The following is a 23468-nucleotide window of genomic DNA, read 5'->3' as shown; positions in this document are numbered from 1 at the left end:
ACAGGAATGGGTTCTAATTCATTTTTGGTTTTGCAGGGCCTTTTTCCCCAGGGCATGGTTAAAAGCCTGTGGATGGATGGCTACATGGATGGGTGGGTAGACGAAGAAGTAAACAGCAAATGGGTGGACATGTGGAAAAGGGCTACATAGACTGATGAGTGAGCAGGCAGTAGGCTGACAAATGGGTGGGTAAACTGGGCAAGCACTCAGTAAATCTCTATAGTTTATTCACAAGAAAGTGGGTAGGTAGGCAGGTGGGTGGAGGGATGGACGGATGGCTACGTGGGTGAGCAGATAAAAGTCTGGTGGGATGGTTGATGAACATGGGGAAAAATGGATGAATGGATGAGTGGGATGGGTGGATGAGTGGGATGGGTCGATGGGTGGATAAATGGATAAATTTATTAGTTTAGTCAATAACTATTAACTGTGTACCACTGTGCAATAGATATTGAACATGCCATAGTGAACAAACTGGGGAACATATATATATATATCCTATGAAGGAAATCTTTTTCATAGATGGTCACTCTGAAGAAATGACACTTTAGCTATGACCCAAAAGGTGAAAAGGTGCTAAAGGAACAGTGGAGAGAAGCTTTCTGGGGAGGGAACAGTGGGTGCAAAGGCAGGGCCACTCTTTTTCTTTTCTTTTTTTTTGAGACAGTCTCACTCTGTCCCCTGGGCTGGAGTACAGTGGCGTGATCTTGGCACACTGCAACCTCCCCCTCCCAGATTCAAACAATTCTCCTGCCTCAGCCTCCCGAGTAGCTGGGATTACAGGTGTGCACCACCACACCCAGCTAATTTTTGTATTTTTAATAGAGATGAGGTTTCACTCTGTTGGTCAGGCTGGTCTCAATCTCTTGACCTCGTGATCCACCCGCCTCAGCCTCCCAAAGTGCTGGGATTACAGGCGTGAGCCACTGCGCCTGGCCGGGGCTAATTTTTGTATTTTTAGTAGAGATGGAGTTTTGCCAAGTTGGCCAGGCTGGTCTTAAACTCCTAGCCTCAAGTGATCTGCTTGTTTCAGCCTCTCAAAGTGCTGGGATTATAGGCATCACCCACCGTGCATGGTCAATTTTAATTTTAATTTAATTTTAATATATTTTTCAGAGACAAGGTCTTGCTGTGTCACCCAGGCTGGAGTGCAGTGGCACAATCATAGCTCACAGCAGCCCCAAACTCCTGGCCCCAAGTGATTCTCCTGCCTCAGCCTACTGAGTAACTGGGACTACAGGGGCATGCCACTGCACCCAGCTAATTTTTTATTTTTTAGTAGAGGGAAAGTCTCACTGTGTTGCTGAGGCTGATCTTGAATTCCTGGGCTCAAGTGATCCTCCTGCCTCAGCCACCCAAAGTGCTGCAATTACAGGTGTGAGCCACTGTGCCTGGGCCAGGGCCACTCTTGAGAGTCACCTGAGTTGTGTACTGCACTATCCAAAGGGTACCATTGACATTTACTTCATTGTCTTAGTGTTCCATTTCTGCTTTTTCAGTCCCCCAGCACCTGTTTAACCAATACTTTATGTTAAATTATCCCTGTTAAAATACCTTCTCTGGTTTTCTATCTTCCTATAACCCTGTTGAATGGATAAAGTGATGGATGGCTGGACAAATGGGTAGGCAGAAGATAGATTATTCACAGATTCACTCAACAAACATTTATTGAGCATCTTCTATATGCTAGAGACTATTCTGGGCACAGGGGTACAGCAGGCAACATCACACACAAGGTCTCTGCTCTCATGGAGCTCACATGCCAGTGGGAGAAGACAGATAATAAACAAATAAATCATAAAATATAGTGATGAATGCTGCGATTAAATTAAAACCGTGACAGAGAGCCTCTCCGGATTAGTGATCAGGGAAGACCTCTCTAGGAAGGAAACATTTGAGACTTGAATGACAAGGAATAGGCCATATAAAATCTGAAGGGACTGGGCGTGGTGGCTCCTGTCTGTCTGTAATCCCAGCACTTTGGGAGGTTAAGCCAGGCAGATCGCCTGAGGTCAGGTGTTCGAGACGAGCCTGGCCAACATGGTGAAACCCCATCTCTACTAAAAATACAAAAATTAGCCAGGTGTGGTGGCACACACCTGTAATCCCAGCTACTCGGGAGGCTGAGGCAGGAGAATAATTTGAACCTGGGAGGTAGAGGCTGCAGTCAACTGAGATTGCACCACTGCACTCCAGCCTAGGCAACAGGGTGAGACTCCATCTCAAAAACAACAACAACAACAACAACAAGTTGAAGGAAGAGGATTCTGGCAGAGCATAGCCAATATAGCCAATGCCAAGGCTCCTGGGTAGAAATGAACTTGACCTATTTAAGGATCTGGTGGAGCCAGTTGGGGAGAACCAGACACAGGCCAGATGGTACAGGGCCTTGTAGGCCACTGTGAGGGGTTTGGATGATTTCCCAGGTACGTCTCAAATGAGACTGTCCTGGAAAGCTTTGAGGAAGGTAACACAGAATGTCACCGTACTGGCAGCTGAGAATGAATTAAGTGGGGCAAGGAGACCTGTTGGGAGGTCACTGCAGTGGTCCAGGAAAGAGGAAATGGTGACTTGGACTGGAGTGGGGAGAGCTGGGGTGTGGCAGGGGAGGTAGGGAGAAGCGAACTCAGGATCAATGATTAGATGTTTGGATACACAGGTAGGTAGCTGGATGGGTGGGTGGGTAGGTGGAATGTTTTCTCCTTCTCGGTTCTGGGGAGGGTCTCTTTCCAAGGTCCAGCTTATTATACAAATACTCCCAATGTTTCACCTCACCAAGCCTATAGCATCCTGATGTCAGGGGAGGGTGGAAAGTGACCCGGGAAAAGTGTGAGGAGAAGCCAGATTTGGATCCCGGGATGTTGGACTCCAAAGTCTGAGCTCTTCCCAGTACACTTTCTGGCCTCTGAGAACTCTGGGAAGTGTGGCTGTGGCCTGGAGGGCTGAGCTGGGCATCACCTCGTGGTCCTGGAAGTCGCTGCAGTCCAGTGGTGGGCCAAGGTGGCACTCCCTGCTTCCAGTGCTCCAGGAGGGCCATGGCCCAGAAGGACATGAAGATACTGAAGAACACAGTTCCCGGGTGGTCAAAGAGGCAGCTCAGCTGTGAGGAGGGGAGAGAGGGCACAAGGTAGGGCCAGCATCCAGACCCAGGTTGGGTCCAAAATACCTACCTGTTATTTTTTCCCCTTTCCCTGGCTCACCTTGGCCATGGGGCAGATCCTGGAAATATTCCGCATGGCACAGGTATCACAGAGTGGCACCCCCACTGGCACAGATCTCCTCTCTAGGAGCAGAGGGTGCCTATCCTGGGAAGGCCTATCCTCAACCAGGCAGACAACCTGGCCCATCCAGCCCATCCCCCAACCCTTCCGCAGCCATCCACACTGGTGTGTTGGTCCCCACGGTGACAAGTCCAGAGATAAAGAGCAGGGTGCCCACCAGAGTGACAGGCAGCAGACAGGCCATGTAGAAACCTGAAGGGTAAGAGAAAGCTCATGAACCCCCATCTCTGCACTCAAGCCCCACTCCCAGACCCCACCCCAGCGCCAGACTCACCTAGCCAGGCAAAATGGACGACCACCTTCTCCCCAAAGTACTCTCATACGTAGTCCAGGGGCTTGTACTTGTGCCAGTATCCCCAGCAAGCCCAGTATGGGTACAGCAATTGGCGAGAGTTGAGATCTGAACCGGGTACCTGGTACCCAGGCAGTTCAAAGGGGCCCTAGGAGGACAAAAGGAGGGAGAGCTGCAGGGAGGTTTGAGAGTGCTCTCCAGATGCCCCAGCCACTGCTGCCATGCTGTCAGGCCTGGGAGAGATCTGAGCTTGGGACATCTCTTCCTCATGCTGTGGGAAGGCTGCAGTGTAGACACCCTCTGCCAGCAGGTGGGCGATGGCCATCTCTGTATGTTTCTTCTTCCCGGAGATTGTGCGGGCCAGGATTTCTGCCACTTGCCAGGGGAGTCCTGGTGTCAACTGCCCGCTTAAGGTCCCAGCTGGACTCGCCCCAAGCAGCCGTCTCACCACTCAGTGCCTCCACATGTAGGAGAAGTAGGAGTCATGGGAATCGCTGCCCAGGAATCTGTGAGAGGAACAGGGGTCAGAAGCCCAGCCCTCAGCCCGATCTGAAACCTAATACCAGTCCAGAGCCTCTCCGTTGCAGACAGGCAGGTGAGACACGCCAGCTGCCATTGCCAGAGAGCTCTTCTGCCCACAGAGCGCAGCCTGGGCTGCGTGTGTTCCAGTCAGGTGAGCACCAGATCGGATTGAACAGGTAGGAATCAGGGATAGTGGGCAGGGCCGGGGCTCCAGTTTGCGGAAAGGACAGAGTCGGAGACCTAAAGCGAGTGACGCGGGAGTTGCCTCTGAGGCACCCGGAGGAGGGGCAAATCAGCCTTGGCTACGCTAAGGCTTCTACTGGCTCCTGCCCCTCCGCGGACAGACCTCGCCCACTCGAGGCGCCACCCGGTCTCACTTGCCCGGCTCCGAGCTGCGGAAGGCGCACGTGTCCTACCGCCGGCTGCGCACCTTCTGCTGCAGAGGGTTGCGCAGGCGCAGGCGCCATTGTGGCTCCCCCCCGAGCCCTCAGAGTAGGGGCTGGGCCGGGCCTGGGGTCAAGGACAGGGTTACGGCCCCTGAGGAGACGCTGCCCCGGGCGGACCCGTCCCGCCCTTCTACCTGCGGCGGCGCGCGCAGGCTCAGTTCCTCGGTGTAGCACAGCGGCTCCCAGGCGCGCTCAGCTCGGCAAATGGTGCGGCGCTACGCGGGGCTGCTCTCCTGGGCTGCTTTCCCAGGAGAGGGAAAGACCCCTAAGCCCCTCCCCTCACGGTCCCGGGAGGTGACAGATCCCCCCCTTTTTTTTTTTTTTTTTTTTCCTGAGACAAAATCTCGCTCTGTTGCTCAAGCTGGAGTGCAGTGGCGCGATCTCGACTCACCACAACCTCCGCCTCCCAGATTCAAGCGATTCTCCTGTCCCAGCCTCCCAAGAGCTGGGATCGGCTAATTTTTGTATTTTTAGTAGAGAAGGGGTTTCACCGTATTGGCCAGGGTCTCGAACTCCGGACCTCAGGTGATCCGTCCGCCTTGGCCTCCCAAAGTGCTGGGATTACAGGCGTGAGCCACCGCGCCCGGCCAGGTCCCATTTTTCGCGTCGGTCCTTTCTGCCTTCAAAAGTGCTTTGACATGCGTTTCCTCGTTTAAATTTCAAATGAGGAAAACGAACACCCTGGTTTTTCAAACGCGGAGACAGACGCCGGGTGGGCCGCGTCGTATAGTGACTGATCTTGCCCCTTTCTTGGTCGCCTCCAATGTGCCAGGCCCTGGCCTGAGCGTTTTACACCCTTCGTCCGTGTAATCGTCACAGCCCCTGCATAGGGCTGACACTACGGCCAAACCCATTTGACAGATGAGCTGCTGAAGCCGCTTGTGCTGGTCTCAGAGCTGGCCAGGGGCGTCTGCGCCCGGCCTCGGGACCTGCAGTCCGCCGGCTCTGCGCTCACCTCCTCCAGGTTCCGCTGAAAATTCTTGCGCCATCGCCGCAGCCTGAGTCGCCTCTCTCCCGCCGCCGCGGGAGTCGCAGCTTCTCCTCCCAGGCGAGCACGAAGTCTGTCCCATCGCGGGGTCAGGGGGACAGTTAGGAGCGGTCTGACCCCGCTCCCGCTCTGTCCCACTTTTTTATTATTATTATTATTATTTTTTGAGACGGAGTCTCGCTTTGTCGCCCAGGCTGGAGTGCAGTGGCGCCATATCGGCTCACTGCAAGCTCCGCCTCCCGGGTTCACGCCACTCTCCTGCCTCAGCCTCCGAGTAGCTGGGACTACAGGCGCCCGCCACCTCGCCCGGCTAATTTTTTGTATTTTTAGTAGAGACCGGGTTTCACCGTGTTAGCCAGGATGGTCTCGACTTCCTGACCTCGTGATCCGCCCGCCTCGGCCTACCAAAGTGCTGGGATTACAGGCGTGAGCCACCGCGCTGGGCCCCACTTTTATCTGGGTGGAAAGGATCTGAGTTCATCAGTCCCTAGTACTTAGGCCAAAATTAAAGGAAATTTGAGTTTGTAGCAAAAGGTATTAGGGTTAGTTCGAGGAAGGAACTGCCCATTGCAAGAAAAAGACAAGAGACGCTGCAGGATTCCTCCGGGAAGGGAAAGGAGGTTTAAGGGAGAGCCTGTGGCCTGGTCACTCGGGCCTCGTGGGTGAGGTGGGACAAGAGTCCTGTCTGGCCCAAGTCTCACCAATGTAGGTTTTCCTGTCTCGGAAAATGTTACTCCTGGAGTCCAGGACATAAATGCTGCCGCAGGGCGCGAGATGCAGTTGTCGTCCCGGTTCCTGTCGGTGGCGTCATTGCCGTCCTGGGTGCAGCAGGCATAGGGGTGAAGGTGAGGGGATGGGGCACAGTTGCAGGTGCCAGAAGCTTCTCATTTGGCCCAGTTGGGCCACCCGTCCCTCCCCGCACCCCTGACTAAATCTGAAGTGTAACAATAGAGGCGCTGTTAGCGCGATCTGGGATGCTTCTTCCTCCCCTCCACCTGCTCTGAGACCAGAACCGCCGCTGCTACTGTAATAACAAGGACGATGATAACAGCCAACATTTATTGGGCTCTTAACTTGGTGCCCGGCACGTGCTAAACATTTCACATGCATTTACTTCTCACAACTCAAATAAGTGAGTGCTGCTATCTCCATTTTACAGATGTGTCAACTGAGCAAAAGAGAATTACAGAGGACTTCCAAGGTCACGCACTTCCCCTTCAACCTCCTTCTGGACCACCCCTAACAAGGCCTCAGTCCCACCCCTTGCCTCTCAGGATCCACCCCTTCTTTATAGAATAGAGCTGAACACCAGCTCCCCTGCTTCTCCCCACCCACCAGTGTTCCAGAGGTGGAAGGGCCTCCAACCCGCTCCTCCAGCTCATTTTTTGTTGTTTGTTTTGTTTTGTTTTTTTGAGACAGAGTCTCACTCTGTTGCCCAGGTTGAAGTGCAGTGGTGCAATCTTGGCTCACTGCAACCTCCGCCTCCTGGGTTTAAGCGATTCTCCTGCCTCAGCCTCCTGAGTAGCTGGGATTACAGGCACTTGCCACCACACCCAGCTAATTTTTGTATTTTTAGTAGAGACGAGGTTTCACCATGTTTGCCAGGTTGGTCTTGAACTCCCGACCTCAGGTGATCCGCCCACCTCGGCCTCCTAAAGTGCTGGGATTACAGGCGTGAGCCACTGTACCCAGTGGAGCCCAGAAGGTTGAGACCAGCCTGGGCAATATAGCGAGACCTTGTCTCTCAAAAAAGTTTTAACATTAGCTGGGTATGGTGGGAGCTACTTCCGAAGCTGGGGAGAAATGGGGAGTTCTCCCAGAGTTCGAGGCTGCAGTGAGTGATGATTGGGCCACTGCACTCCAGCCTGGGCGACACAGCAAGACCCTGTCTCTAAAAAAATAAGAAGGGCATCAGCAAGAGGGCAATGGCAGAGCATTAAACCAGGTGTGGGGCTCCTTGGAGTTTGAGGCCCTGTGTGACCGGACAGGTCACAGTCCCATGCCATCAGCCTGAACATGTGCATGTGAGAACACACTCTCCTCTCACCCACTCTCCACAGGGCTGCCCAGAGACCTCCCAGGAGGCACAGGCGTCGACTATTCAAAGCATTGTGGCTTCCAGTTCTGCACTGTGGTGATGGAGACCCCGGGGTGGCCTACTAAATACTAAAGTGGCACCGGGGCTGTGCTGGGAGGAGCTGAGAAGGCAGCCCTGGATGGCTGGTGGAGGGGCTCTAAGCCCCAGCCCTGTTGCCCTCCGCACTTTGTCCTCACCCAGGGAGACACCTCTTGTTTGGTGTAAAGGTGGATGAGGGGTCAATTCTCTGACCGGAGCAGTGTCAGCCAGGAGACTGCCCTGCCTCGCCATGCGGGGCGGGGAGGGGGGATCAGGTTATGCTCCAGACAGCTTTCTGGCTTTTGGCTGAGCTGGTGCCCAAGAGGGACAGGAAGCCTCCTTTCCGGGGGTGGGGGGGTGGGGTTTATGCCCAGAGATGACCGGCTGGGATGTGGGGTAGGCGGTTCCTAAGCACAAATGCCTGTAACTGGAGGCCCACAGTCAGGCCTGGGGCTGCCTTCTGGGCCCTACCCTCCACTACATTGCTGCTCAGGTGAGCTAAGGTCTCCTGGAGTTAAGGACAGAGGGGGACGTGGATAGATCCACCTGGAAGCAGGGCTGAGGGCTGCAGGAGTGGGAGCCGGCCTGCAGGCTCTGAGGCTGGGGTCCCGTCCAGGGACATTCCTTCTTGGGGTGTGGGTAAGTGCAGGGCCTGAGCTCTAAGCCTTAGTCAGCGGTGAGAAGGTGCTGGAATCAGTCCTTCCTCTGGCCCAGACCCTGGAAGGGTTGACAAACGTAGGTGGCAGTACCCAGGGAGGACAGGCTGGCAGTGTGGATGGGCATGTGAGCAGTGTGCTTGGGTGCAGGCATCAGGACAGGTGAGTCTGGACCTCCTGTGTGTGCCAGCAGGCAGGCGTGGAAAGTGCTTTCGTCCTAGCGCAGGTGTGTGTGAGCACAGGTCATACTGTGTGAGTGGGGCCTGGGCAGAGCTGCAGAGTTCCAAGAGTCAGCTGCCTTTGGGGACACTCTGCTTTGAGCCAGATGCAGGCCCGGCCTCAGCCCAGGGGTTCATCTATGGGGCTGGGCAGGGGCTCATTGGAGGGGATCGTATAAAGGCCCCTTTCCCTGGGGCCTTCCCCTCATCCTCCTTAGCCTACTTTGACCAGCGTCTCTGGCTTATGGGGCAGGGCCAAGACACAAGGCTGGGCCTACTCACTCCCCTCCCGGTTCCTGTCCTTGATGGCCTCCCATGGGACAGAGCTGCCTCTCAGGCCAGCTCACGCTCTGACCCCCACTGGGATGGTCCTTGACCCTGCATGGTGCTGCTTTCGGGTGCCCCTGGGCTGCCAGGACTCCTATCCTAAGCCTGGTCTGACAGCTTCATGATCAAGAAAGGCATTGCAGGCCAGGCGCGGTGGCTCATGCCTGTAATCCCAGCACTTTGGGAGGCTGTGGCGGGCTGATTATTTGAGATCAGGAGTTTGAGACCAGCCTGGCCAACATAGTGAGACCCCATCTCTACTAAAAATACAAAAATTAGCTGGGCATGGTGGTTGGCGACTGTAATCCCAGCTACTCGGGAGGCTGAGGTAGGAGAATCGCTTGAAACCAGGAGGTGTAGGTTGCAGTGAGCTGAGATCACACCACTGTACTCCAACCTGTGCCACAGAGCAAGACTCCGAAAAAAAAAAAAAGAAAGAAAAAGAAAGGCCCTGCAGAGCGACGGGCTTGACTCCTGGACTCACAGGTGGACTCCATGTCCCAGCCTCCCCCGCAGCACCACATGACTACATGACTGCTGGGTGCTGGTCTCTGGAATGTGGGCAGAATGAGGTGCCACCCTGGGCCTGGTCCACAGAAAGCTGGGGGCCACCTCCCGCCTGCATTCACTCCCTGGCTGCTAACTGGGTGCTGATGCCCTAGGGCAGCTGGACAGGGTCTCTGGGGCTGGGTCTCTGTAGGAGCGCCTGGAGCAGAGCCCCATGCCCACTGTCACCTACTTCCTAGCTGAGGCCTACGCAAGAACGAACACATGGAGTACAGCACTGGGATTTCGGAGTTTATCTGTTACAACAAATGGTGTCACCTCAACCAATAAAGGCTCTTGATTGAAGTCACTTAAGAGGCACCCCTTCTTCCAGTCACCCTCCACGGGTGCTGCCAAAGGGGGAAAGGCCGTGGGAGATGTTCGAGCTCAGGGCCTTGTTCCCCAACTCCCTGGCATGAATTCTGCAAGGAAAGTGCTGCTCGGGGGCGGGCCCTCTCCGGCCACATCCTCCATATCAGGTCATGCTGGCTAGTCTTCCAGATGGGACCCAGGCCCTATGGTCCCAGCCTCAGGCCCTATGTCGAGACCTGAGGGTTGGGGGTGGGATCACAAGCACCCACTCGTTATTCATTCAGGAGCACTCTCTGGGGGGTTGGGAAGCAGGCCAGCTGCCACCTGGTCCTGGTGCCACAGCTGCTCAGCAAGGCCGTTGAGTACGTGGGCAACGTCAGCCAGCCCAGCCCGCCCGTCCAGCGTGCACCCATCAGCCAGCCGCCGCCCTGGCACACTCTTCACCCGTAGCAGGGGCAGCTCCCAGGCCTGCCGAAAGGCTATGAGGTCCCGCTCAGGCACGTCTGTGTGCATGTACTGGTCAAATCTGGAGGAGGGTCAAGGAGCCTGGCTGGCTGCCTCTGCACAGCCCCCCATCAGACCCTGCCTCTCCTTCCTCCCTGGAGCCCACACCCAGGAGCTGGGGTAGCCATGCTGTACCCTCTAAGTAAAAGCCCAGGTGCTGAATTCCATGCCTGGGCAGAGGCTGGGCCCCTGACCCCCTTGCTCCGTGACTTGCTGAGGGTATCCAAAGGATACTTGGAGCCGATGACCATCCTGACGACACCAGGGGCCTCACCTGCTATGCGGGTCAGCTGTCCAGGGAGGTCTTCAAAGGAGGCACGGTCAGTGAAGGAGAAGAGGAAGAGGAAGGCATCTGTGTTCTCCATGCAAGCCTGGTGATGGAGAGGCATATAACCATATCACCTCCCATCAACTGCAGGGCCCTGAGAAGAATCAGGAATAATCCCTCCTTTCACAGATTGGGAAACTGAGGCCCAGGGCACGGAGCGGCTGGTCCTAGGACAAGCATGGGCTGGGACTCAGTCTCCAGTGCCAGCTCAGATCTCTGAGCAGTGCCTTGAGCTCACTACTACCCAACCAGCCCCTGGCAGAGCCCACCCAGGCCCACATGCCTGCTCACCGGGAGCATATGATCGAACTTTTTGAGTGCAGACTCTCCACAGTCCCAGAACTCAAAACGAAACATGACGACACGGCCGCTGGCCTGCAGCTTGGCTGGCCAAAATACCACGGTGGTCTGGATGCCTGAGGGGGAGCCAGGGTCAGCCATTCAGCATGGGAGAGGTGGGGGTGGAGGAATAGGTGGCCAGGAAGGAATAGGAAGAAGAGATACATCCCTGCCCTGATGGGTCCCCAGTTTGATGAGGGCAGCCCAGTCCTTGACCCAGGAGAATTCGCTGATGGGAGAAACAGAGACCAGCCCTGGAGGAGACTCTGGTATACCAGGAAGATGCAGCCCTAGCTATGGCAAAGCAGTTTCGTTTCTATGTCCAGGGAGACCCAAAGGGCCCAGGGCACTGGGAGATGTTTCAACATGGTGGAACAATCAGCATCCAGTGGTGAGAAACAAGAAAGCAAGATTAGCATTTCCTGAGCGTCTGCCTTAAGCATAGCTTGATGCTAGGCATGTTACCACTACTATCTCTGTTGGCAACCACACAACAACCCTGTGGGGTAGGTACAATTATTCCTTTGGGACCAAGGAGCCCATGTAGGCTCAGAGAGGTGAAGTGACTTTCTAAGGCTACAGAGTAAGAGGTGGAGCTGGGTATCAACCCTGGCTTGTGTGGTCCAGGGCGAGGTTCTTGCCTCCACCCCCAAGGAGGGCCTCCCAGGATGGGCAAAGGATTGAGGTCCCACTCACCGGTGGTCTCGTGGTGCACCACAGGCACCTCCAGGCCAGCCAGCTTGGCCACCAGCGCCGTCTTGCCCACACCACTCTTCCCAGACACAAAGATCTTATAGCTGGCAGTGTCGATGGACACAGGCGGCGGCAGCACTGGCCGCTCAAGCAGGCCTAGGGCAAAAAGGGAGCCAGGCAGGGTCGAAGGGTGCTGTGGTTTGAAGGAGTCCCCCAAAGTTCATGTGTTGGAAACTTAATCCCCAATGCAGCAGTGTTAGGAAGTCGGGCCTAATACAAGGTGATCGAGTGTTCTGCTCTCATAAATGGATTAATGTTGTCACTGGGGCAGTGGGTTTGTTATAAAAGCCAGTTTGGGTACCTCTTGCTGTCTTGCTGTTGCCCTTCTGCCGTCTGCCCATGGGATGACACAGCATGAAGGCCCTTTCCAGATGCCACTGCCATGTTCTTAGACTTCCCAGCCTCCAGAACCATGAGCTAAATAAACTTCTGTTCATTATAAATTACCCAGAGGAGGCCAGGCGCAGTGACTCACACCTGTAATCCCAGCACTTTGGGAGGCCAAGGCAGGCGCATCACTTGAGGTCAGGAGTTCGAGACCAGCCTGGCCAACATGATGAAACTCCATCTCTACAAAAAAAATACAAAAAATTAGCTGGGTGTGGTGATGTGTGCCTATAATCCTAGCTTCTTGGGAGGCTGAGGCAGGAGAATTGCTTGAACCTGGGAGGTGAAAGTTGCTAAGCCAAGATCACACCACTGCACTCCAGCCTGGGCGACAGAGTGAAACTTTGTCTCAAAAAAATATAAATAAATAAATAACTCAGAGTGTGGTATTCTGTTATAGTAGCATAAAATGAACTAAGACGGGGGTAAATCCTGCACTTGCCCCATCAGATCCTGGGCTGGACAATCTCATTTATTTATTTTTATTTTTTTTCTTTACCTTCTATTTTTAATAGGGATGGGGTCTCACTGTGTTGCTCAGGCCGGTCTTGAGCTCCTGGGTTCAAGCAATCCTCCCACCTTGGCATCCGAAAGTACTGGGACTACAGGCATGAGCCACCACACGCAGCCAAGGACAACCTCGTTTCTAATGGCTTCTTCAGGGCTAAGCAACCATCTGTGGTTCTTTTTTTTTTTTTTTTTTGAGATGGAGTTTCGCTCTTGTTGCCCAGGTTGGAGTGCAATGGCATGATCTCAGCTCACTGCAACTTCAGCCTCCTGGGTTCAAGTGATTCTCCTGCCTCAGCCTCCCGAGTAACTGGGATTATAGGCATGCGCCACCATGCCTGGCTAATTTTGTAGCCAGGGGGTTTCTCCATGTTGGTCAGGCTGATCTCAAACTCCCAACCTCAGGTGATCTGCCTGCCTCAGCCTTCCAAAGTGCTGGGATTACAGGTGTGAGACACTGTGCCCAGCCCCATCTGTGGCTCTTAATACTCAACCCAGTTTTACAGAAGTCTGGGATACAAAGAGACTGGCCTAAGTGATTATAGTCAGTCTGTTGATATTTATTTACTAGCTGCTCTCAACTAGCTGTTTCTTGTGGGGCCTGCATGACAACCACTGAATGATACATTCGGGTGCATAAACCCAGCTGTTAAAAAAAAGAAAAAAACCCAAATGTCTGTGGTTAAAGTAAAAACACAAAAATTAAAAGCCATCACTGCCATTCCTCTAAGTTATGGCTGTTTGATCCTATCTGTGGCATAGATAATATGGTCAGTGGATTCTATGATGTCCCCAGAAAATCAGCTCAACCTTCACTCAATTCTTTTCCACTCAACACAACTAAATGCAAAATAAATACAATAACAACCAACCTTCAGTGAACACCCACTGTATGCCAGACCCTGCTCAGTATGTTACAAACACACTCTTTATCAATTTCCCCAGGACCTCTATGGGATAAATACTGTGATTATCCCCATTTTACAGATGTGGGACTTTAGCTAGAGTTCACTTATCCCCAGTCATACAGCTAGCAGTGGTGGAGCGTGGGTCACTTACCTGGGTATGTGTAACCCCAAATACAGTGTTACCAGCCGTCATGGGATTAAAGGGACAGTGGCCATAATCGAGGGTTTGGTTTTTTTTTCTTTTGAAATGGAGTTTTGCTTTTGTCACCCAGGCTAGAATGCAATGGCTGGACCTAGGGTCACTGCAACCTCCGCCTCCTGGGTTCAAGTGATTCACCTGCCTCAGCCTCCCGAGTAGCTGGGATTATAGATGCGCACCACCATGCCCGGCTAATTTTTAGTAAAGACAGGGTTTCACCATGTTGGCCAGGCTGGTCTTGAACTCCTGACCTCAGGTGATCTGCCCACCTTGGCCTCCCAAAGTGCTGGGATTACAGGCGTGAGGGTCGTATTTTGAATCTAGTGTAATTTTTTTTTAAACAGTTGACTTATTCACAAATTTTGGTTCTAGCTATCTCACTCTCTGGTCTTAAGCTCTCTGGCACCTTGCTTCTCCTGCCCAGAACTGTACTCCACAGCTGATTCCAGGCACCTTTGCCGGCCTGTCAGCCGGGCCCTGCCTGAGTTTCACTGAACTGACTCACCCAGGCAGTTCAGTGATGGGGAACACCAGTGTCTCATCCTAGAGACAGCAGGACATGGAAGAGGCTCACCTCTATTAGGGTGTGATATTAGCCAAGTCTGTACCGTGTGCTGTTGAGAGGTTAAATGGGCGTGCACTGTGTAACGAGCCCAACAGAGGGCCTGGCAGCAGCGGAGAGCTCAAGCAACTGCATCTCTGGTGACAGTGGTTGCTGGCAGGGTTTCTGCTGTTTCCATGTTCCTGGCTGTGACGAGGGAATTAGCTCTAAGGAGACTTAGGGGTGGGGGGTCCCAGAGGTAGGGCTTTCAGTCCCCCAGGCTGAAGACTGCAGCAGGCCCTCACTGCCCTGCCTCTCTGCTCTCTTCAGAGAGCAACAGGTGACACTGGCAGGGAGAAACAAGTGGCGGGCTGGAGGAAAGGGGGAGGCACTTACCAAACACCCGCCGGCGGTTCTTGCGCAGAATGCAAGCCAGGTACTCCTTGCCCTCAGCACTTTCGTGCCAGTTTGGGACAACCACCGAACCGGGCACGGGAGGTCTGGCCATGGCTGGGCACCGCGACGGGGTAGGGAAGTGGCAGAATGCTGAGACCAGGGAGTGCGAAGGGGGGTGACCGTACCAAGCCGGGCCTATGATCCCTCTTAAACGCTGACTCTCCCGGTGGGTACCAGAAAGTGCAGTCCCTCAGTTGCCTCTCTCCTCCACAGTGCTCCCTGGGGATAGTCATCCCATTACTGCCTAGCGAAGGTATTTACCCAGCCCCTCTCCCCTTGTCACCTCCGGGGGTCAGACAGCCCTGCTTCTCCTCTACCTTCTAGATCCCAACTCCCGGGGCTACCTAGCCCTCACCGTCAGCATTCCCGGCGGCGAAACAACCTGGGTGCCGAAGGCCCCTTTAAACGCCCACCCGCGCGCCCATCGCCCCAGCCCGCCAGGCCCGCTTCCGCCCCGCCTGCGTCCGGCTTCTGCCCGTGCTGGCAGCTCAGGCGCCGGTGCTCGCGGCGCATGTGCAGAGGTTGTTGCCATGGAGACGCCGGAGGCTGGATTGGGCGGGTTCCGGGCTGCGTTAGTCCCTCCTACAACGTCCGCAGGCAGCGCCGCGCGACGGCGCTGGATAAGGCCTTTTCCTCTGGGTCGTGGATCCTCTTCTCTGCTACTCCGTCTGATCCCCAGTTTTTCTTCCAAAACATCTTGAAACCCCCCCTTCTCCAGGAGCCTTCCATGCTTCTCTGTGTCTCAGTTTCCTCTTCCATAACGTGGATGTAACATGTCATTCCCTCCATAGCAGTGCTCCACGTTATGATTGTAGCTATTATTAATATTATTGCTCTATTAATCCTGCTCGGCAGGACCTCGAGATGACTTAAACATCTCTAGGTTCACTGATGGGGACACACACCAGCTCAGAGAGGTCAAGGGACTTGGCTGAACTTTAAAAAAAAGAGTCAGAGGCCCGCTGGATTGTATTTTTCATTCATTCATTCATTCATTCAACAAATACTGAGCACCTACTATGTGCCTGGCCCATTCTAAGGGCTGGGAATACAGTGGCCAACAAGAAGTCACTGCCCTCCTGGGGCTGACTTTTCAGCTCTGAAACTCTGAGCTCCCCTCCACCGTTCCAGCACTGGATTCCAGGCCTGTTACCCAGAAGGTGGGTGCTCAGTAAATGCCCATTGGTTGGAAAGGGTACAGGTGGGTCACTACTGAGAGTTTGTCTATTACATTTAATTTTTACCATTATCCTCCCGCAATGCCTTCAAGTAGGGCAAATCACTGTTTTGAAAGGAATAATCTAGGAGTTAAGCTTTACCGAAGGCCACTGAAATGCCAGACACTGGGAGCTTTACAGAGGTCACTGGATTTAATTCTTTTTTTTTTTTTTTTTTGAGACGGAGTCTTGCTCTGTGCCCCAGGCTGGAGTGCAGTGGCGCGATCTCGGCTCACTGCAAGCTCCGCCTCCCGGGTTCACGCCATTCTCCTGCCTCAGCCTCCCGAGTAGCTGGGACTACAGGCGCCCGCCACCTCGCCCGGCTAATTTTCTTGTATTTTTAGTAGAGACGGGGTTTCACCGTGTTAGCCAGGATGGTCTCGATCTCCTGACCTCGTGATCCGCCCGTCTCGGCCTCCCAAAGTGCTGGGATTACAGGCTTGAGCCACCGCGCCCGGCCTAGATTTAATTCTATAAACAAATCTGTATAAGTAGTATTACCCTCTTGTACTGATGAAGACATTCAGAAACATAACATGACTTGTCTGAGGTCACACTGCACAGCTAGTCAGCGTGAAACCGACTCAGAACTCACAGCTGGTTTGGTGTGTGGCTCACGTCTGTAATCCCAGCACTTTGGGAAGCCAAGGCAGGCAGATTGCTTAAGCTCAGGAGTTCAAGACCAACCTGGGCAACATAGTAAGACCCTGTCTCTACAAAACAATACAAAAATTAGCCAGGCACAGTGGTGGATGCCTGTAGTCCCAGCTACTTGGAGGCTGAGATGGGAGGATTGCTTGAGCCCGGGAAATGGAGGTTGCAGTGAGCCGAGATCATGCCACTGTACTTCAGCCTGACGGACAGAGCCAGGCCCTGTCAAAAAAAAACCAAAAAACAAAAAACCCACGCTTCATGCTTACCTGACTCTAAAGTACCTATCTGTTCTACCAGTTTGGGTTTTGTTTTTAAAACTTTGCCCCTAGCCACTAGGAGGGCTGTTCCTAGGGAAGCAGAAAGCAGCCAGAGGACTATGAACTCAGATTTTTAAGGCCCATTATGTCCTAAGAGAGGGGACAAGGATGTGTAAGGCCCATTATGTCTGAGAGGGGACGGGGATGTGTAAGACAAAGTGCTTTCTCTCAACTTGCTCACACTATGGCTAGGCAGAAAAACAAGATGAATAAACATTTCTACAGAATTCTGCAGTTGAAATCCTTTGCCCATACTTCCGGGTCACATGGTTCCCGTTCCTACAGCTATCATCACATCTGCCCAGTCAGGGAGATTCACAGTTGTCTCCATGGGCCAGGAGTGACTCAGTGGCAGGGCTCAGATCTAAACTATCTCTGCATTTCCAGACTTCACATCCACCCCTGTCCTTGGTTCGTGGAGGGCTCAGTGAGCGTGTGAGAAGATGAAGCAACTTGGAAGAGTAACATGCCCGTTAATCTGGAACCCAGAGAAGATGTAAAGTCCTCTTGGGGCCAGGTGCGGTGGCTCACACCTGTAATCCCAGCACTTTGGGAGGCTGTTTGAGACCAGCCTGGGCAACACGGCAAAACTTCATCTCTAAAAATATACAAAAAAAGGCTGGGCGCGGTGGCTCATGCCTGTAATCCCAGCACTTTGGGAGGCCGAGGTGGGCGGTCCACCTGAGTTCAGGAGTTCAAGATCAGCCTGGGCAACATGGTGAACCCTGTCTCTACTAAAAATACAAAAATTATCCGGCTGTGGTGGCAGGTGCCTGTAATCCCAGCTACTCAGGAGGCTGAGGCAGAAGAATTGCTTGAACCTGGGAGGTTGAGGTTGCAGTGAGCAGAATCACATCACTGCACTCCAGCCTGGGTAACAGAGCTGAATAAATAAACAAAATAAATTATGTATTTAGTGGAAGGCTGATCAAGGACTCAAAAGAATGCAATCTTTTGTCTCTTATCTACTTTTTTTTTTTTTTTTTGAGACAGAGTCTGACTCTGTCACCCAGGCTGGATTGATTGGAGTGGCACAATCTCAGCTCACTGCAACCTCTGCCTCTGGGGTTCAAGCGATTCTCCTGCCTCAGCCTCCCAGGTAGGTGGGACTACAGGCACGCGCCACCTCTCTGTCTCACTCTGTCACCCAGGCTAGAGGGCAGTGGTGTGATCTCAGCTCACTGCAGCCTCACCCTCCTCAGGCTCAAGCAATTCTCCTGCCTCAGCCCCGAGAGGAGCTAGGACTACCGCCTGGCTAATTTTTTTTTTCCTTTTTTTGTATTTTTGTTTGTTTGAGACAAAGTCTCAATTTTGTTCCCCAGGCTGGAGTACAATGGCGCGATCTTTGCTCACTGCAACCTCCGCGTCCCAGGTTCAAGCGATTCTCCTGCCTCAGCCTCCCGAGTAGTTGGGATTACAGGCGCCTGCCACCACGCCCGGCTACTTTTTGTATTTTTAGTAGAGACAGGTTTCAACATGTTGGCCAGGCTGGTCTTGAACTCCTAACCTCAGGTGATCCACCTGCCTCAGCCTCCCAAAGTGCTGGGATTACAGGCGTAAGCCACTGCGCCTGGCCTTTTTTTTGGCATTTTTTTTACAGAGAAGGTTTTGCCATGTTGCCCAGGCTGGTCTCAAACTCCTGGCCTCAAGTGATCTGCCTGCCTTGGCCTCCCAAAGTGCTGGGATTACAGGCATCAGCCACTGCGCCCAGCCTTAATTACCTGTTTAAAGAAACTGTTTCCAAATATAGTCACACTGGGGGCTAAGGCTTCAATGTATGGATCTGGGTGGAGGGGGGCACAATTCAGTCCATAACAGGGTCCCTAGACCTCACGTAAACACTGCTGCTGGGCACAGGAGGCCAGCCGACTGTTGGGGCCTGAAAGTGACATGGTTAGAACTGCGTTTCAGAAGGACGCTTGTGGACCGTGTTGGTCTATGAGTTCTGCTCTCCTGCGCCCCTCTGACCACTAAACTATGTGTCCGCCTAAGCCAGCTGCTTCTCCTTTCAGGGCCTTAAGCAAAGCACGTAGAACATCTCCCTAAGGACCCTTCTAGTCTAGAGCCCTCTGATTTTTTTTTTTTTTTTTTTTTTTTTTTGAGACAGAGTCTTGCTCTGTCGCCAGGCTGGAGTGCCACTGGCTCACTGCAACCTCCACCTCCTGGGTTCAAGCGATTCTCCTGCCTCAGCCTCCCAAGTAGCTGGGATTACAGGCACACACCACCACCATGCCTGGCTAGTTTTTGTATTTTTAGTAGAGACGAGGTTTCACCATGTTGGCCAGGATGGTCTCAATCTCCTGACCTCGTGATCTGCCCGCCTCGGCCTCCAAAAGTGCTGGAATTACAGGTGTGAGCTACTGTGCCTGGCCTAGAGCCCTCTGATTAATCCACTCATTTCTTCTTGGTTTGGTCTCCCCACAAATATTAAACATCTCTTGGACAAGGTCCCCACGAGACCTTAAGAGGACTCCACAAGGCAAGGACACAGTCACCAACTTGACAGAGTGGATAGGAGGCCCAGGTGGGTAGACACACAGGCCGAGCTGGGGTGAGAATGAGGCATGGAGAGCCCTGCTTGAGGATCCTGGGTGGGTGGGGGGTGGGAGGTCAGCTAGGACACCAGGCTTAAAATCCTCTCAGCACCTAGAATAACGCCCACCCCTCCCTCAGCATGGCCTAGCACCAGGAATGCTCCACTCACACCTGGAATGCTTGCTCTGCCTCCTAGCAGTCCTTCCGCCAGGCTCACCGGGCTTCAGGCCATTCTCCAAGCAGAAGCCACAGCCAGTTAATCAAGTCAGGTCAGGGCACCAACCTTGCCACCAAGCTCAGCGGTCAATTCTCCGTCCTCAGATCACTGGTCCCCGGGATGATTCCCAGGTGACTGGATGGATGGTGGTGCCCCTAACTGTGGGGGAAGCACGGAGGAAGCGTACAGGGACAGAGGAGGAGCCCCTGGGGAGTGAGGGAGGGCGGGGGGCTGCCCAGAGAGGACACACAGCAGATGTTGGAATGTAAAACGCAGGTGAGCAGCCCGAGCAGAGCTGGACATTACCAACGGCGGAGGGACTAAGCTTGAAGCAATGGGTGTAGACGGATGAGAGGTCCGGATGCTGTGGACAGACAGCAGGGCCTTGAGCAATGACAACCACGAGCTCAGACCCGGGAGAGGCAGAGGAACCAGAAACCCCCTCCTCCAGCCCGCCCTGAGGCTCATGTTGCAGGGAGGCTTGCCCAAATCCCAGGGAAGCATGGCTGGGGAGGGATGCTACTCCTTGGACGCCATCTCTTGTGGGCCTTCTGCTGCAGAAAGTACTCTGCTCTGTGCCCCTGCCGTGGCCTCAGCCGTGGCCTCAGCCGTGCGGTCCTGTGTTCTCTTCCCACTATGGATTCCGCTCGGGAGCTCCCTTCCCATTACATCTGAGGGGATGACCTCTGGTCATCAAGTCCACATGGGTCACCCTCCATTGTCCTCAGCCCTGACCATTGGCTGCTGAGGCTTATAGGTTTATCGAGATCCTGCATTACTGACTGCCAGAATCAAGGCCTAGACCCCACCCATCTGGGATGCCCCAGATAGGCTCTATCCTCATCTGCCCCCCTGCCACAGGTCAGCAGGATGAGGCCAAGTGCCATGATCTGAACGTCCCGCCAGATTCACATGTTGAACTTTAATCACCACAGTGACAGTATTAACAGGTGGGGCCTTTGGGGAATTATTAAGTCATGAGGGCAGAGCCCTCATGATGGGATTAGCGACATTATGGAAAGGCTTGAGGGGCCAGTTTGTCCCATCCACTGTGTGAGGACACAGCCTTCGCGATGGAGCAGCAACAAGGCAACATCTTGGAAGTGGAGACTGGGCCCTCACCAGACACCAAGCTTGAATGGTGCCTTGAGCTTGGACTTCTAAGCCTCCAGAAATGTGGGAAATACATTTCTGTTGCTTATAAATCACTGTCTGTGGTATATAGCAGCACAAAGCAACTAAGACACCAAAGCAAAGAGAAGGCTAACTTCTTGGCTTGTGGCTTCCCGAAAAACTGTCCTGGCCCTGGGTGGCTGCACTGGTTGCAGATGGTTCTACTGACTCCATCCCCTTTGGTATCTTTTTAGTATGATACCTGGATTGTCTTTTGACCTTAGAAGCTCAGGATTTGTCATTTTTGTTTAGCCCATGGGACACCTCCCTGGTTTGTGATTAGGCTGTAAGCTCCTTCATGGGTGGGCCTCTTTTGTGTCTTCTGTGTGTCTCAGTGCCTCGGGGGTCACAGATGCTCAGGGAATGCTTGCTGAGAGTGAATAGTCTCCCAGTCAGTTCCAGGCTTTCTGGGCCTTGTCAACGGGCCACAGCCCATGTCGTCGGGCAGGAGCATCCTCCCTCTCCCCAGGCTTCTGCTAGAAAGGAGCCCTCCTTCTCTTCCTTGCAGTAGGTGGGCAGACAGGCTCCCTGGTGGGTGCAGAACACACTGCTAGGACTTTTCGGCATTGACTTAAGACATGAACTTGGCTTTGTGCATGCCAACAGGTTCTGGACCCAGAGCCCAGCCCATGAGGAAGACTCATTTTCCCACGGTTGAGGGCTGGGGCAGGGAAGGCAGGTAGGCCAGCCGGGAGATGGTAGTTGAAACAAGGCAGAGGCCAGGGAGGGGTGCCCCCCAGGCTTAACTGACAGAGGGAGGGGAGAAACGGGCAAGCGTTTTATTCTTCCTGCCCATCTGCTTTCCTTCTCAAGACTGCCTCCGACAGATCACCCAAGCACACTTGAAGCCTTTCACAGGGTGCCCTCAGGTGGCCTTTTGGGGAATCACACCCATCCAATGGATTAACGATTCTTGGCTGGTTCCCGCTAAATTGCTAACCTGTGAGGCTGGCTGCCATCATTGCCATTTTACTGATAAAATTGAGGCTCAATGAGGCAGGATGACTTGCTCCAGCTCAAAGTGACAGTCAGCTCTTGAACCTAGGTCTGTCCTGTCGTACCGCCTCTAAGTCCCTTCTGAGTCCACAGAACTATGTCTCATGGTTTCCTTTGTTCCAATCTTGATCTGATGCATAAATCATCTCTGTCATTTCTTTCCATGCAGGTAGTCAGACCCTGTTTGAACACTTACAGCCGTGGACAAATCATCACCTCACACAGCATCCACTGACATGCTGGCAGTGTTTGTGGGAAGAGGAGTAGTAATGGCCACTGAGACCAGAACGCGGAACTTAGCTGGGAGGCTCTCCTTGGACTGGGGGAGGTGAAAAGGCACAGAGCACAGGTAAGACCCAGTCGTGTGCGGCAGCACCACGCAGAGGCCAGCCTGCGGGATTTTTTTTTTTTTTTAGACGGAGTCTTGCTCTGTCACCCAGGCTGGAGTGCAGTGGCCGGATCTCAGCTCACTGCAAGCTCCTCCTCTCGGGTTCACGCCATTCTCCTGCCTCAGCCTCCCGAGTAGCTGGGACTACAGGCACCCGCCACTTTGCCCGGCTAGTTTTTTGTATTTTTTAGTAGAGACGGGGTTTCACCGTGTTAGCCAGGATGGTCTCGATCTCCTGACCTCATGATCCGCCCGTCTCGGCCTCCCAAAGTGCTGGGATTACAGGCTTGAGCCACCGCGCCCGGCCAGCCTGCGGGATTTTCATGGGCAAAATTTTGGTGGATGCTTCCTGTCCTGCCTAGACCTGGGGTGCTCAAAGCCTACCACTTTCAGGAAACTTTCTCATGCTCACCGGAGGAGTAATGAAGGCAAAACCTTGGGCTGAGGTGCTGATTCCTGCACTGTCTCCCCTTCCCCAGCCAGATTTTTAATTTACACCCAAATGTGCATAGGCCTCTGGCCCTTTATTATTTATTTGTTAGGAGATGGAGTCTCGCTCTGTTGCCCAGGCTGGAATGCAGTGGCGCAATCTTGGCTCACTGCAGCCTCCACCTGGGTTCAAGTGATTCTCCTGCCTCAGCCTCCCGAGTAGCTGGGATTACAGGTGTGCACTACCATGCCCAGCTAATTTTTGTATCTGTAGTAGAGAAGAGGTTTTGCCATGTTGATCAGGCTGGTCTCAAACTCCTGACTTCAAGGAATCCACCTGCCTTGGGCTCCCAAACTGCTGGGATTACAGGCGTGAGCCACCATGCCCAGCCCACTGGCCCTTTTGTATCCAGAAAAACAAGAACCCTGGCTGAGGAGTGCTGTGCTGGCCCTGCAGTGGAAGGCAGTAGCTGCAAACTTACTATGGGCCAGGCACTGCGGTGGCGCTTTTCACATACAACTTCAATTAACCCACAGGCTCCTATAAGGTAGAAGCAACTACATTTACAGATGAGGCAACTTGTATCCAAGGTTAAGCAGTAAGTATGGAAAGGCAGGATTAAGCCATAGGCCTTCGGAGCTTCAGGACTGTGTTCCAAACCATCATCTGCTGTGCCGTTTCATGCCCCTTGGGCCCTTTGTCTTCATCTTTGCTTAGGGGGCCAGGGAAGATGCAAATGTTGTCCTGGCCCCTGGGCCTCTCCTCCAAGCTCATGACCACTCTTAGATCTCCACTGCAGGTTAGTACTGAGACTCTGAAACACCAGGTCCTTCAAGCGTGATGGAGGAAGCTGCTTTATTATTAAATGGCATTGTCCCCAAGGAGTGGCAACTCTCCACCTCTCCCTGAAAACAC

General features: G+C 53.5%; 1 protein-coding gene across 26 annotated transcripts; it reads right to left on the bottom strand.

The window, feature by feature from the left end:
• Positions 1–1649: 1649 nt before the first annotated feature.
• Positions 1650–15179, bottom strand: CPLANE2 (ciliogenesis and planar polarity effector complex subunit 2). Of its 26 annotated transcripts, none has more exons than XR_010581155.2 (8): positions 14567–15120; positions 12076–12198; positions 11572–11724; positions 10828–10952; positions 10483–10579; positions 3556–4079; positions 3201–3473; positions 1650–3100 (listed from the first exon to the last, which is right to left on the bottom strand). XR_010581155.2 is itself a non-coding variant. In XM_065529382.2 (7 exons), exons 2-7 carry the CDS (start codon positions 14676–14678, stop codon positions 9981–9983), a joined length of 900 nt encoding a protein of 299 aa, XP_065385454.1. In that variant the 5' UTR covers positions 14679–14845; positions 14944–15120; the 3' UTR covers positions 9632–9980. The 26 variants fall into 26 exon arrangements, 21 of the variants coding, with proteins under 21 accessions (XP_073875208.1, XP_073875204.1, XP_073875179.1 ...); XR_012425556.1 differs by having other exon boundaries at positions 1650–3473; positions 12106–12198; positions 14567–14845; positions 14944–15120; XR_010581156.2 differs by lacking the exon at positions 3201–3473 and having other exon boundaries at positions 2410–3100.
• Between the last annotated feature and the right edge of the window lie 8289 nt (positions 15180–23468).

Source organism: Macaca fascicularis, chromosome 1 (genome assembly GCF_037993035.2).
Source record: "Macaca fascicularis isolate 582-1 chromosome 1, T2T-MFA8v1.1".
In the NCBI taxonomy this organism is placed as follows: Eukaryota; Metazoa; Chordata; class Mammalia; order Primates; family Cercopithecidae; genus Macaca; species Macaca fascicularis.
This window is presented reverse-complemented; position numbering and strand designations above follow the sequence as displayed.

What these genes read in the sequence shown, in the direction of transcription:
- CPLANE2 (XM_065529382.2), bottom strand. Translation starts at nt 14,678, where the DNA reads ATGGCCAGACCTCCCGTGCCCGGTTCGGTGGTTGTCCCAAACTGGCAC. An exon ending in CTGCGCCTGGCCTCCTCTGG is followed by an intron (nt 11,725 to 12,075) that starts GTAATTTATAAT and finishes TTTTTGCCCTAG; the next exon opens with GCCTGCTTGAGCGGCCAGTG. An exon ending in AGTTCGATCATATGCTCCCG is followed by an intron (nt 10,580 to 10,827) that starts GTGAGCAGGCAT and finishes CTCCATCACCAG; the next exon opens with GCTTGCATGGAGAACACAGA.